Genomic DNA, 13,600 nt, shown 5'->3' with positions numbered 1-13,600 from the left:
ACTTGCATGGTATTAACCCTTCAATTAATTCTTTAGCTTTACTTTGTCTTGGGTTAAAATGACAAAGAACGTGAGAAATCCCCTCAGGTTTTTGTAATCTTCAAGTTACTGTGTATCATTATTGGATGTGAGTAAATGGGTATTGTAAAATGAAAATATTGGGGTTTTGAAGTTGAAATTTTAAGTTCTTAAGCATTGTTGCTTCAGTGGTCTTTTCAGATTTTTTTCATCTTTCTGTTGGTTATGGACTTTTTTTTTCCTGCTGTAGAGATTAGTTAGTTGCTTTCTTTAAATACTTCTGTATGTCTCTTGATCTAGATAACAATCCAGAGCAGAGTGACTGCGCAGAAGCCAAGCCTGGCAGTGTGTGTGCAAGCTCCCTTAGCAGTGACCTGTGACCAGTTTGTCTTTGGTGATTTAGGTAAATTATGGCAGTATCATCACAGCTGTTGTATTCTATTACTTTTTCTGAGGTTGGAAAAGGTATAGTCCAGCTTCCAATGAGTGCATTGTTGCAGATACACAGCAGTTAAAGCAATTACAAATTTGCCTTGCCTGCACTCCACAGCTTCTAGACACTGCTTGGTGGAGGAAGATGAAGTAGAAACGAATGGAGCTGTTTCCTTGGTCGTGGTATGATGTGTGACAGGTGAAGGGAGGCAGGGTGGCAGCCTCATGATGGAGGCAAAAAACGCCCCAATTGTTCTGCAGTACTTCTGCTGGGTTGTTTTGTTTTGCTGACATTTCTGTCTGTGTACAAATGGCAGTCTTGATCTACAAACAGGCACAGTAAGTTTGTCTGCTGGCGGTCCTCCGTTGGTAAGGCTGCAGGTGGGATTGCCTTTAAGACTATGTGGAGCTGAAGATCAGACAAGTGTGCCTGCTGCTTCAGTTATATTATCCATGTTTAGTGTGCTGAATTGTTTTATAGGTTATGCTTCAATATGCTTTGAGGCCCTAGTTTGCCTTTTAGAAATGAAGGATTAAAAAAAAACACATACAGTGATTTGATAAAGGTGAACTAATGGAAACTATCATAATTTAGTAGAATAATTACCAAAGTGCTAGAAAATCTGTTGCTTTCATTTGGACGCTGCTATTACTTGATTTAATTTTGTATTATTTTTAGAACCAGATTCATCTGAAACTGTGGTCCTGTCTGTCTTTTTGAAGGAGAATTGTTGTCCATCAGAGCTAGAAGGAACTTGTATGGTTTCATATAATATACCAACAGGTAAGCCACTGGAGACTTGAAAGTGATTTGCCTTTTTTTTGAGGCCTTTTTCCTTATGTATTTCTTATAAATGTTCTTTTGAAAGATACTGGAGGCAGTGGTAATTAAAGAAATAATGTTTATCTAATCTTCAGTTTTAGTTAATGTTTTGTGTTGCATCAACCTATGTAATTGGTCTTAGAGAGGTAAAATCATGAGCTTATTTCTCGGGAAACAGCTGTAACAGCTTTCTCACTCTGTCCTATCAATTTGCTTCTGTTCTGCTCCTTAAGGGACCACCTCTTGGAGTGAGAAGTTGATTACATCTTTATGACTATTCACCCTTCAGGTTTGCCAACCAATGTGACGATAATGCCTCCCCACAGAGAATGAGATCTGAATAAGCACTGGGAGTGATTATTCCTCACTTCCTTTTTAACAGATGAACATATTCATTCTGAACAAATAAACTAACCCAAAGAAATAGAAACCAAGGCATTATTTTTTAATGTTTTAATGTCCTAGTGATAGAATATGTAAATTTTTCATGTTATCCGTGACCAAAGATCGATTAACTTAGTGTTCTAGACACACTCTTGTGAATGTGTCAAGCTACTGAGAAGCTCTATGTAGGCAGGGCTTCCATGTTAAATGCTGCATAAACTAGTTAAATTCTTTACCTCTTATTGCTTGGCTTTGCTCCTGCACCTCCTCCCCTGTTGTGGTCACACAGTCACCAGTTGTTTCTCAGCCGGATTTGCTGATTTGGTTCACTGTGCAAAGACAGAGCTGTGCCAGCACAAATGGAGTAGATTGGCATCAAAGAAGTGCATGTGAACTTAGGGCTTCTGTGAAAGGTGGTGATCTTGAGTACCTTATCCTATATCAGCACTTTTATGTTAGCATTTTGTTCGTATCACTTCACACTTGAAACATTGTGCTTATGATGGTAGTCTAGGCTTTGCGATGGCTGAAATGTTTATTTCTAGAAAAATAATGTGTATTCCTTGTGAATGAGATGCTGTGCATTCATAACTGTCCAAATTTGTGATGTGGCCTTAGCCAGGTTTTGTGGTATGGCTGAATAGGTAGCACACTAGTGAATGTCTTGGATCCTCTGATTTTGAAAGCTTGGTGGTTTTTTTTTTTCTTTTGCTGGTCTTGTTTCTGTAATTTCTCTTTGTAAGACCATAAAATGAATGTGTTATTTCTTTCAGGTAATACTAATAAAACTTGCACTTGTAGTTTAGATATTAAGTTGCATTTTGCAGGCCTTTTGATTAGGGAAGTAAGAAAACCTTGCATCTTGAGTGTGTTTGAGGGTTTATATGCAATAAAAAAAAAAGAACAAGCAGACATGACATCTAACAGAATTATAGAAAATGAAAAATAAATTTTAAAAACTATCTTTGGTGGTTGGATTTGGAAGAAGTAAAGGAACATAATTTGGGTTAGGGCTAGGATCTGCTAATTTTTTTCATATTTATTTAAATTATTCATCTGAGATAATTCTGTGGAATTACATACAAATACTAGTGTTACTTGGCAGTCAAATCCTTAAGTATAATAGACTAGTAAACAAACTTTAAGTGCTTTTGTGACTTCATTTTATCTGAACAGAGACTGTTTCCTCTTCAGTTTTTTAAGATGTCCATATTTGTGGCCAAATCACTTTTCAGTCTATCTCTGTGGGATTCATACAGCTGAAGCTTAATGAGTCAGTCACTTGGATGGGGTTGCACTATTGATGAATGTGGTCTCATGTCTTTTTTTTGGCTAGTTTTATGTCTTTATGTATTGTCTACTTAACAAATGTGGCTTAAGTTCTTAAAACCCTGTTACATTTCCTGTTTTTTTAAATCTGAGTAATATCTTGTATTTTTTTTTTTTTCCCTTTTGTCCTGTTGCTGGTCATATGGCAGAGCTCAATCCTGAAGGTGAGTGAATGCGAAAAATGCAAAGTTTTATGAGTGGCAGTGTATGCTGAATAAAACAGATTTGGAAGGGAGCTGTTATTTTGCCTATTATTTCTATAAGATCTTATTATTCTTTGTTTGTTGCTATGAAGGTGTGGATATAGAGAAAAGAAGATCGTAAGGACATTTCTTCGTGAAGCATATTGCACTTTCTCACATGTAACATGGGAGTTTTGCAAAGTATTAAGTTCCTTGTACATTGAGATTGGAAATATTCTTTCTTATATCTGTTTTTCTCCCAGTTTTAGCAGTCAGGTGGCTAAATTATATCTTTGGTGCAACCGAAACAGCTATTCAGCATTTATGCTGTTTGGGCTGAGTAGCTCTGAGAATGATGTCACAACATCTCTTCATTCCAATTCCTATTGGAAACATCTTATTCAAGGCTAAAAGACTGTTTTCTGTCTGAGAATACCAGCAGTACAAAACTTAGTTGAGATTGTGGTAGATACAATTCTTGGAAAACGTACAATTAAGAGACAAAACAAGACTGGAAAATTAGCTTATGTGTATGTAGACTAAAAAGAGAGAAGAATAGTTTTGCAGTGTGTTGAAAAGGTGCAGTGCTCGTAGAAGGTATTTTATGAACTTTTGAAAATAAATATTTTAAGTACACTTTACTTCACGTTTTGGAAAGGTAAAAAAGTTGATTGTCCTAGATTTAGAGATCAACTGGAAGGGAGTTTTCAGTTTTGCAGTTTTCTGAAACAGAAGTTATAGATGTATGTATATTTGAGTCTTATTTTTCAATACTTATGTTCTTTCGCACTTACTAGGTGGAGTAAAAATTAGCATATAGATAACTGTTAAGGGTTCCCTTCCTTTTCTGGTTGCCAGATATTTCAGCAGGCTTTGAGGTGTTTTACAGGAAATAGATGCTTGAACTGTCTCGATAAGATACTGCTCTTGGCAAGAATAACTATTAACCTGTGGCACGTTTCTGCTACACGAAGTAATTAAAAAAAATAATTATCAATAAACTATATAAAAATAAGTGTATATAGTTTGAAAGAATACCATTCTAAAAATAAAGATTGGGTTTTTATTTTAAGAAATATCTAAACAAGATGAAAACCTTATGCTGAGGAGGATATTGCCAAGCACAGTAAACTTTGTAGAATTACCTTTGACAAGATCTTTTTGGGTTCCTATGGGGTGCACTGGACTATGTAAATTCAGGGTCATCAATACCGGAAGAAATATGAATTCCCTGAATATTTAACATCCTAAATTGGGAGTTCTGAGTTTTAATACTTTTTGTCATGCACATTAATGTTTCAAATATGATTGAATGAATGCATGAAGAATTTGGAAATGAAATAGTATCCACAGGGCTTGTGACTGTTTTATTACTTTTATCAGGTAAGTGCATAGTATGCCTTTAAATGCTAGTACCTTATGAGATATGTTAGACATCATCTGTTTTGTTTCAGATAAGAGGAGAATCCAAATTTTTATTTCCACTTTTTTTTTTTTATTACAGTATTAAAATTGTGTATCACGCAAAGTATCACAACTCTGAATGAAGTGAGATGTGTTGCTAGACGTAACATCAACAGGTTGAGGAAGTTCTGACTCCCACACATGGCTACTGCTTTATGTTTCCTTACTACCACTTAAAATTCTGAAATACTCTGAAACATTTCCCAGGAAGAGTTTTCACTGTAGTGATAAATTTTTTTGGCCTTTTTTGTTTGTTTTTCTTAGATGTAGTTGTTTTGGATTAATTGTCTAGAAATTTCCCCAGTCTCCTCCAAAAGCTAGAAAATACTTGATTTAGTTTTGATTTGACCCTTGTCTGAAATATTGAAAAGCTATGTTTATGATGAGGCAGACTGACAACAGACTATATAGAAAAAGCTGAAGCAACAAGAAAAATGTCTTAAGTATAAAAATATAAAAATAAATATAAAAATATATCAGAATATTTTTGCCTACTTTTGCAACCCTAATTTTTTTCCTGTTGATAAGTCTCCATATCTAAGTTCAGTACTAAGATGTTTGTGTTATGTTGTCATCAAGAAAAATTTTACTTTTCCCATCTGATGATGAAGATACAGTTGAATTAATGATACTGAAAGATCCTGGGTTTATTTTCAAGTATTCCTTCAGGAATTTTCCTTGGAACCTGGAGATACCCTAATGTTGAAATGAATTGAATGAATTTTCTGCTCACTTTTCTCTGATTTTATATTTTACAAGCTGCTACAGAATAGTTACTTGGAAGCATTATCAGCCAGCCAAAACAGCTAGTGAATTAACAGGGAAGAATCTGTGCCTTAGGGTAGCATTTTTTCCCTGAGATGAGTCTTAGAAGTAATTTTTTCACTGGAAGAGATCTGAGAGCAAGCAAACAAAATTACTAGCAAAAAAGGTTGCTTGGATGGCTATTGAATGTTTGAGCTCAATTTTTATACTTTCTTCATATGCCTCTGGGTAGCTATCAGTTTCATGACTTTTTTGACAGTAACTTAATTTATTGTTTCTAAAAGTCTGTTTTGTTAAACAAGGTTTTCCTGTAGCTGCTTCAGCAAAAAAATTGTCCTTAAAACCCCCCTAATCTGTCTGCTCAAAAGAGCAAGTACTCTGTATTTCATAGCAATGAGCACTTTTGCATTTTGCATAGAACATACCAGGCAATTGCTGGCATGCCAGCAATTTTAAACAATATTTATATCTGAGAAAATTTTTGACACATTCAAATGTGTTTTCTAAATGTGTGTTAAACCTTCTTCTTTTCTCCTGCACCATTCTGATGAAATTGCTTGTGATCATAGATCCCAATACTCAGGGCAGGAGCCAGTTTGTTCAACAGTTCTGTTTTATTATGATGCAATAAGCTGAAAGATAGAATTTAATATACATTTGGATAATGACCTCTATTGGATACATTCTTTTTCTAAACCACAAACCTCGGACTGATAATATGAAGGTTGCATAGATGTTATCTAAGAGTATATAAAAAAATAGTAAATATGCTCATAAAAAGCATTTAGTTTGTGACATTCCTGTTGAAAGTGTTGATGCTTCAATTCTGTATTTGAAGCATTGGGAGTAATCACACAGCTGTTGTTTATGTTAAAGTGGTATTGTTTGTCTAGAGCATTAAATAAAACTAATCTTCATTGCATGTTAATTAGTGTAAATACAGTATGCAGTAGTTTTGTTAATAACTCTTGCTTTCCCATGCATATACAAGTGGTCACTTTAGAAGGTAAATGGAAGTATTCAAATTTAAGGATATTTTAGGTGGAAATCTTAAAAAAAATTAGAATTTTATGTCATTGTGGTTTTCATGCATTCCTTAATCACATTAAATATCTTGTTATACCTCTTTGAGGACAGTGGCATGAAGTATCTTGCATTCCGAATGTGGAAATGAAAAATGAATCTGTGTTCTTTCATTTTAGGAATACCGAGAGTTGCACAGTGTAACTTCAGTCTGCCTTTGAAGTTAATTTGCTTTCCAGCCCAACCTTCAAAAGCAGCAAACCACAAGCTAACTATTGACACCAACAAACCTCCTATCAGTTTTGTCACCATTTTTCCTGGTAGGTTTTTAAATATGAAATGTGTTAGAAGCTCCCAACAGGAATTGTATGTCCATGTGAAGTAATGAGGTAATTAAAAAAGTTCATGTTAGTATATTAAAAAATGTGTTTTGAAAGAAATGATGGCATAGTATTTCAATAATAATACACCTGGAGTAGTATACCTGCCTCTGGTAAAACTGAAGATTTCTTTATATGGTATAGATCTAAATTTTATGTATGCAGACAATAATTTTACATAAAATAACTTAAGCAGTGTTGTAATGGGGAAAACATGGGCATTCATTTAAAAAAAAGCTGGGCAGGGCAAAGCAGAAGTGCGTAAATGCTGTATGTAAGGGATACAGTTACTTTGGAGGATGACTTGTGGAGTATTTGATATGTTGGTCTAAACCTGATCATATTTAATAATTTCAGTAGCCTTCTTGGACCAAAAAGAGGACTTGAACATAGTGTTATTTTTTGACATGCAAACCCAAACTGTGTTCTCTATTCAGCATTATATTAAAATAGCATGAAGGAGAAGTTCAGTTCCACTTAGGACTGGAAAAAGAAGAATGAAATTGAGTACTATAAAGTGTAATGTTATGAAAATAATTTTTGCTGTAATTATGTGCTCATAATTTGAGCAGAGGAGGTGGAAGTTACCACAGGAATACTCTGTGGTACAATATGTTGTAATCATAAGCAAACAAATAAAAATTAAGGATGCATTACACAAAATGTTTCCATGCAGGAAATTGATATCATGTTACTGTGCACTGGCAAACAGAGTGCTGGTTGCTGATATTAAATAAAATATAATGTATATAACTCAAAAGTGTAGAAAAATGTTATCTAGAGATTTCAAGAGGAGAATTAAAAGAAAGTGGCTCATTTAGCTTAATAATGCACAGGCAAAATAAATATAGTACAGCTGACTCCAGTAAATATTTTGTGGCTATATCATGGGTCTAGATGATCATATTAGCACAAGAAGAAATTAATAAACAGGGCTTATAAAGAACATGAGAAAATTCAGTCTGGCAGTGATTAAGTTTTAGAACTTCAGATGACTAAAGTACTGGAACGGTTTGCTAAGAACTGTATGGGCCAACAACTTTACTATTGTATTTTTAAGGAGTAGCTGCATCTCTCTTTTAAAGCTTGTATAGTATGTTTGTCTGAGAACAGTGAGGCAGGCTTTGTTGGTGTGGTTTTTTTTGGTTTGTGGGTTTTCTTTTTTTTTTTTGGTAGCATGATTCTCTTCACTTTAAGGGTAAATATAACTTTTCTCTCAACTGGATGTGCTGCGTAATACTTGAAACGTAGCAACTTTTTTTTTTTTTAAGGGTCTGTATTTTGAGTTTTTAATAATGGGCTTCCATTACGGCTAAGCAATAATGCTTTCAGAACAGCACATTGTATTTTATTTTTAACCTAGGGATGCATTGTTGAGAGTACAACACAAAACAGAGGACAAAGGAGGCATTAAAGTGTTGTGATTTCTGTTCATTCCATTTACAGTGATAAAAAAAAAAGTATGCTGTTTATGATGCAATTTGTGAGCAAACTTTGAATTATTGGTGAATGCAATAAAAGTTGTATCTCTTCTCCTCCCTGTTTTGTCTTATTTTGAGGAGAAGTACTGGGACTAGTGGTGACAAAGAATAGTTTTTAAAAGATGGTATTCTAAAATTAAACCTTTAAAATTGGTATAATCCACTACATGGAATGAAAAGAAAGGTGGAAATGGATGGACTTTGCAGAGTAGCTAGTTTTAGCAAGCTGGATGTTTGTATTGCTCTGTGCTAACAGCTTAAACAAGAGTGGGCTTAAGCATTTTAATGATAATTTCTGCAAAAGCTTTGCATAAATATCTGAATTAAAAGTGTCCTTGCATCTGGTAAAAGGTGGTAATCTTTGGGCTCTATGCTAATTGTGGTTCTTTTTAGAATGTACAGACTGAACCTCTGGGAAACCAACCTTTTGTTTTCAGGCTGGGGAACAGAAGCAGTGTGTGGCTCACATTCCACCTGTGAATGAATGAAAGGTGTACCAAACTGCTGATATTTGTTATTTTTAAACCCTAAGAAGGGAAACAATCTCATTCACCTGCTTGTGCAAAGGTTGATACAGTCCTGGCTATGGATTGAGGTTTGCTAAATGCCAGTGTCAAATTACAGAAAGTGGTATTTTACTTTCTTTTTCAGACTTTGTTGATCCGTCTGAGGGTGACCAGGCAAATGCTCTGGGATTTGAGTTTTTAACTGGTTCAAAAACCACTCTTCTTGCTTCAAAAACATCACGTAAGTTCTAACACTGTTAGAGTAAAAAGAAGCCTGATCATCAGTTAGAATATGTACAAAATGAGAATGTGGATCATACAAAGGATAATCAGTGTTTGCAAATTAACACAGGAGTTTCAAAGTGTTAACTGATGGTTTCTTACCTCCTCTCAAGTACAAAATTGTGTAACAAAAAGTCATATTCAAAATATAGTACACTACAGTGGCAGTTCTCTGAAGAAATTGGATTTTCTTAAAGTTTTTAGAAATGTTTTTATTCATAAGCTAATACAGTCATTATAATAATGGAAAAAAAAGGTCATTTTTCTCAAAGGAATTTCAACATCTGTATTTGGAATTAGTCACCTACTGAAATTTTTGGAAGGGATTAAAAAGCAATTTTCTAACTTTCCACTGACTTTCAGTAATCCTTGACTTAAATTAGGCACCAGACCCTACTTGCTTCTCTACGTCTGAGTAAATGCCCATCTCTTACCGTTAGATGCCTGTATATCTTTGTAAGAGATTATGGATTCAAGATCCTTCTTATTATGTTTACAGAGTGTATGAACATACATGCAGATATGCTATTAGCTGGTCCAGTATCTCTTGTATTATAGAGCAATTTGTGAATTAAATAGTCCTGTTCCAACCACCTGAATTTGTGCTCTTCGAAAGAGATTAGTTCTCTTAATTTTCAAGAGTATGGTCTTGCTCTGTACAACTGCTCAACTTGCTAAACTCTTTCTTGTCATGTGCCTTGGAACCAAATCAGTTCAATTGTGTTTAGCATTTTCCGTGCCAGCAGAGCACAAAGTCTTCATTTAATACAGCAGACTACAGATTGAAAAGCTAGAAAAGCGATTGTGCACTGCAGAGGGTTCAGTTGGAACACTCTGTGAATGCTTTGTGGAAACTGCTTTGAGTGAAAAATCACGATTTGGTTTGTCAATGTGGAGTTTTTTCAACACAGAGATAATCGTCCTTACTGTTTTCAGAAATCCATGTTTGTGACGGGCTATATAAATATTGATGGGGTCATCTGTGAGCTATGAGATAATATTTAATACCTTTTCTAATGTAATCATATATGTTAAAACCAGAAACCATCTGGAGAGCAATTTTTATTGTACCAAGAATTGTTTTACATTTCTAAGGATCAAATCCATCTGTATCGGTTTTTTGTATGCACTATTTACATGCTGTTTAAGTGTTACTTTGTTTTTAGTATTTCTTTGAATAGTAGGTCTTAAACAGTTTTAAATAAACTAGATATGCAATGATAATTTTTAAAAACTAAACAATTGAAAGGGTTTCTAAATAACTTTTTCCTGGATTGCAGTTTTAATCTTTGATTTGGACTTTGTTTTGCATACTTGCTAAATCTGATTGCTGTAAGGACAAATTTGTGTCTATGTAATGAATATATTTTAGTTTCTACTGAAGGCCATAACTTTTAATCTCACATACCCCTACCCCCAATGCTCAATCTTTTCCCCTCAGGTTTGTTTATTCACCAGCTAGGAATGACGCTTGCAGTCTCAGAATAAACTTTCCCACACTGCTTTACTTGTGAAGTTAACTTTACAAAGGAGCTTCACAATATCTGTTTCTCTTAGGGTGGCTACTCATTTACTGTATATGGGAATCCTAACTTTAGAAAACAAATGAGTGGTATGATGTCACTTTCTATGTTAGCAGCCAGTTTCCAGCATTCACTGCATGCATTGGATTGGGTTGGTTAGAGAAGGTCTTAGGGGAAATTCACTTATTTGAACTGCTACCTAAATAAAGCTTATTTAAAGATAAATACTTGTAAAAAATAAGTCAAGCATAATTCGGAATATTTTTATGAACAGAGACTATTGATAATACAAAGGCATTGTTGCTAAAATGATTGTGCTTGACTGAACAGATCTTCTGTGGAACTAATGAATGTAGATGAAATGATGTATTATTTGGTAGGTACTTACTCTGGTATGTAACACTAAGCTTATACTTTGTAAAAGTGCTTATGTAGCATTATAATTGGAAATGTTCTTCAAAAAGAAACCTGTATGTGTAGATAAATTTTGACTAGAAGTAATGGTGTTTCAGAAAAGTAAAAGAAGATTTTAAGATCAAGCCTTATTTCTGGTTTTCCATGAAAGGGGTTTATCATGGACAATGGAAGAAGGCCTCTTTTTCCAATATTCCTTATCAAATGGACCTTAAGTTCTGAATGAGGAGAGCTGCATGTAGCAATGAAGGTCTTCAGGTTCAGTTGGGTTTCACTGCTGAAGCTGCAAACAGGAGCAACATCTGTTTTCATGTTAGTTTTAAATTGTATTAGCTAATCCATTTTGAACAGTGTAGTAATTGAAGATATTACTTCAACTCAAGACAGCTGCAAAGAAGCCCAGCCTGAAGTACATCTTGACAGAAAATCTATATTATAAAGTAGCTTGCACCAGCTAGATTAAGACTTTAAGGTGGATTTTTTGGCTGAAATTTTTAAAAGTGTCTTTTAATGACAGTGTAAAGAAGACTTGACTGCTAATTGTGGGTGTTTTTTTTTTCTTCTGGTGTGGGTTTCATAGCTGAGAAGTGAACTGAATCTTTGAAACCTCCTATTGGCAGAGCAACCATTCCTAATGCAGGTTGTGCTATTTGGACAGCCTGTTGTAGTGTGAAAAGACCTTGTAACCTATTTAATCTGTTGGTGCCCCTCAGTTTCCTGCTTCTCTGATTGAGAATTTTCTGAAAATCTGTTACAATTTTCTGTAATGGAGCTTATTTTAACAAAAAGCTAATACTAGCTGGTTAACCGTGATAAAAAACATGGGATGAACAGAAGCACAGTTCTTTTTTTTTTTTACTGTATTTCTGTTTAGACTATGTGTTTAGTTTAACTACAGATTCTCAGTTTTATAACATTTATAAATCTAATTTGTCGTTTTTGAGAGTTGGAAGATCACATAAAGCAAATGATTGCAATGGTCTCTGCTCAGGCCATGGTAAAATTAGATTGTGTTTGTATTGACCAACAAACAGTGTATGGAAACTAAATGTGCATTTTGGAGGAAATTAGTTTTGTCCATTTTAAACCATTAATGTATTAGATATGTCAATTATAAATAGAATGACTGTTGATTTGGCCTGAAAACATCTGAGCTAATTTCCGTCAAGGAAAAATCACTTAAGACAAAGTATGATGATACATCCCAGTAAGTCCGGCCATTACAGTGTGAGTGTTTAAAAAATGGATATTAGGTTGAATGCTATCTTTAGCAGATGGTGTTCTTTTCTTTAACAAGCATGTTTTTAAATAAAATTTGCTTCTTTCCTGTTACACTGTAAACAGAATTTGTCATTCTGTATTCAGTGAAATACGTATCCTGGGAATGATGCCAGTGGTAATGTCAAACAAACTTGAATTACTAATGTTGAGAAAATTTAAAATAAGTGCATTCAAGTTTAAAAGAAGTCTGGTTAATTTGATTTACTGTGGACCTTTTTAACAAGGGCAAAAAAAAAAAGAAGGTTTTGTGTTAAATCCTCATAGCTGCATTTCTGTCTATTCTCTTTTTGCTAGTTATTGGCAGATGTGTAATGAAAGGATGTTAGGAACTTACGTTTGAAAATGCTTTATCTGAAAAAAATTAAAATTAAAAGGCTGCTATGATTTTCCACAATGTTTTTCTCAACATTTATCAGTTAATATTAGTTACTTCTGTTAATTGAACTAGTATTAGTATTAGGTAATACTGATTTCCTAGAAGCTGGAGAGAGGATTATACAAATGTGAACTGGAAGTAAAATCTCACTCCACTAGCCTGCTATTTTGAAAGTCACTAAAATCTGATAAGTTAAATGAATTTGCTGGGACAGATAACACTAACTAAGAGGATTTGTTTTTTCACTTCAGTATATATTAACACTTTTCATTTCTACACTAAGTCATTTTTACACAGTTGTAGTATGTAGATGGATAAGAATCACCTTCTACTAATTTTAGTTGTATTTAGAGTGAAGCATAGCACTATCAATAAAATACAAGTGTTTCTTTAACACTACTGAATGTACACATCTTAAGAAAATCTCATGTAGACTTTGGATGCAGTTAACAAGTTCAATTTGTGTGTTAGTTAAACTGTTGTACTGTGAATTTATGTGTCTGAAAACTGTGTTTATTAGTCTGGTATTTGTTCTTGAAGAACGATACAGGATTCAGAGCGATCAGTTGGAAGACCTTTGGCTGGTAACAAAAGAGCTCATACACCGACTAGAAGTACATTTCAAGAAGCAAACCTGCAAGGATTTTGCTTGCACCTTTTCTGGTTCAATTCCCCTGCAAGAATATTTTGAACTAATTGATCGACATTTTGAGGTATGTTACATAATACATGAATTGCTAATGGTCGCTAGTTTAAAATTGTATGTTAGTGCAATGATTAATCAGATTTTACCTATAGTATCACAGGCATTTGGCTTTCAGAAAATAGAAAGTTGTATCTAAGGGAAAGTCCCATCAGATTTTAAAAAACCTGCCCTTGTAGTAGTAGCATTGGAGGCTCAAGGAGGTTTGCCAGACCAGAAATCAGAGAAATGTAA

At 34.2% G+C, this 13,600-nt stretch overlaps 1 protein-coding gene across 4 annotated transcripts in view; it reads left to right on the top strand.

Annotated features, from left to right (window-relative positions):
* BBS9 (Bardet-Biedl syndrome 9) overlaps positions 1 to 13,600 on the top strand; it is a 286,617-nt gene that overhangs the window by 60,084 nt on the left and 212,933 nt on the right. For all 4 annotated transcript variants that reach the window (XM_017734464.1, XM_017734463.1, XM_017734466.1 and 1 more), the window contains 6 exons: positions 319 to 421; positions 1,130 to 1,234; positions 3,136 to 3,150; positions 6,600 to 6,740; positions 8,933 to 9,028; positions 13,204 to 13,376. In XM_017734464.1, coding sequence (XP_017589953.1) covers positions 319 to 421; positions 1,130 to 1,234; positions 3,136 to 3,150; positions 6,600 to 6,740; positions 8,933 to 9,028; positions 13,204 to 13,376 — 633 coding nt within the window. The remainder of the gene's footprint in view (positions 1 to 318; positions 422 to 1,129; positions 1,235 to 3,135; positions 3,151 to 6,599; positions 6,741 to 8,932; positions 9,029 to 13,203; positions 13,377 to 13,600) is intronic.

This window comes from Corvus brachyrhynchos, unplaced genomic scaffold (genome assembly GCF_000691975.1).
Source record: "Corvus brachyrhynchos isolate BGI_N302 unplaced genomic scaffold, ASM69197v1 scaffold94, whole genome shotgun sequence".
Taxonomy (NCBI): domain Eukaryota; kingdom Metazoa; phylum Chordata; class Aves; order Passeriformes; family Corvidae; genus Corvus; species Corvus brachyrhynchos.
The sequence above is the reverse complement of the archived record's forward strand: the minus strand, read 5'-3'. Positions and strand labels throughout refer to the sequence as shown.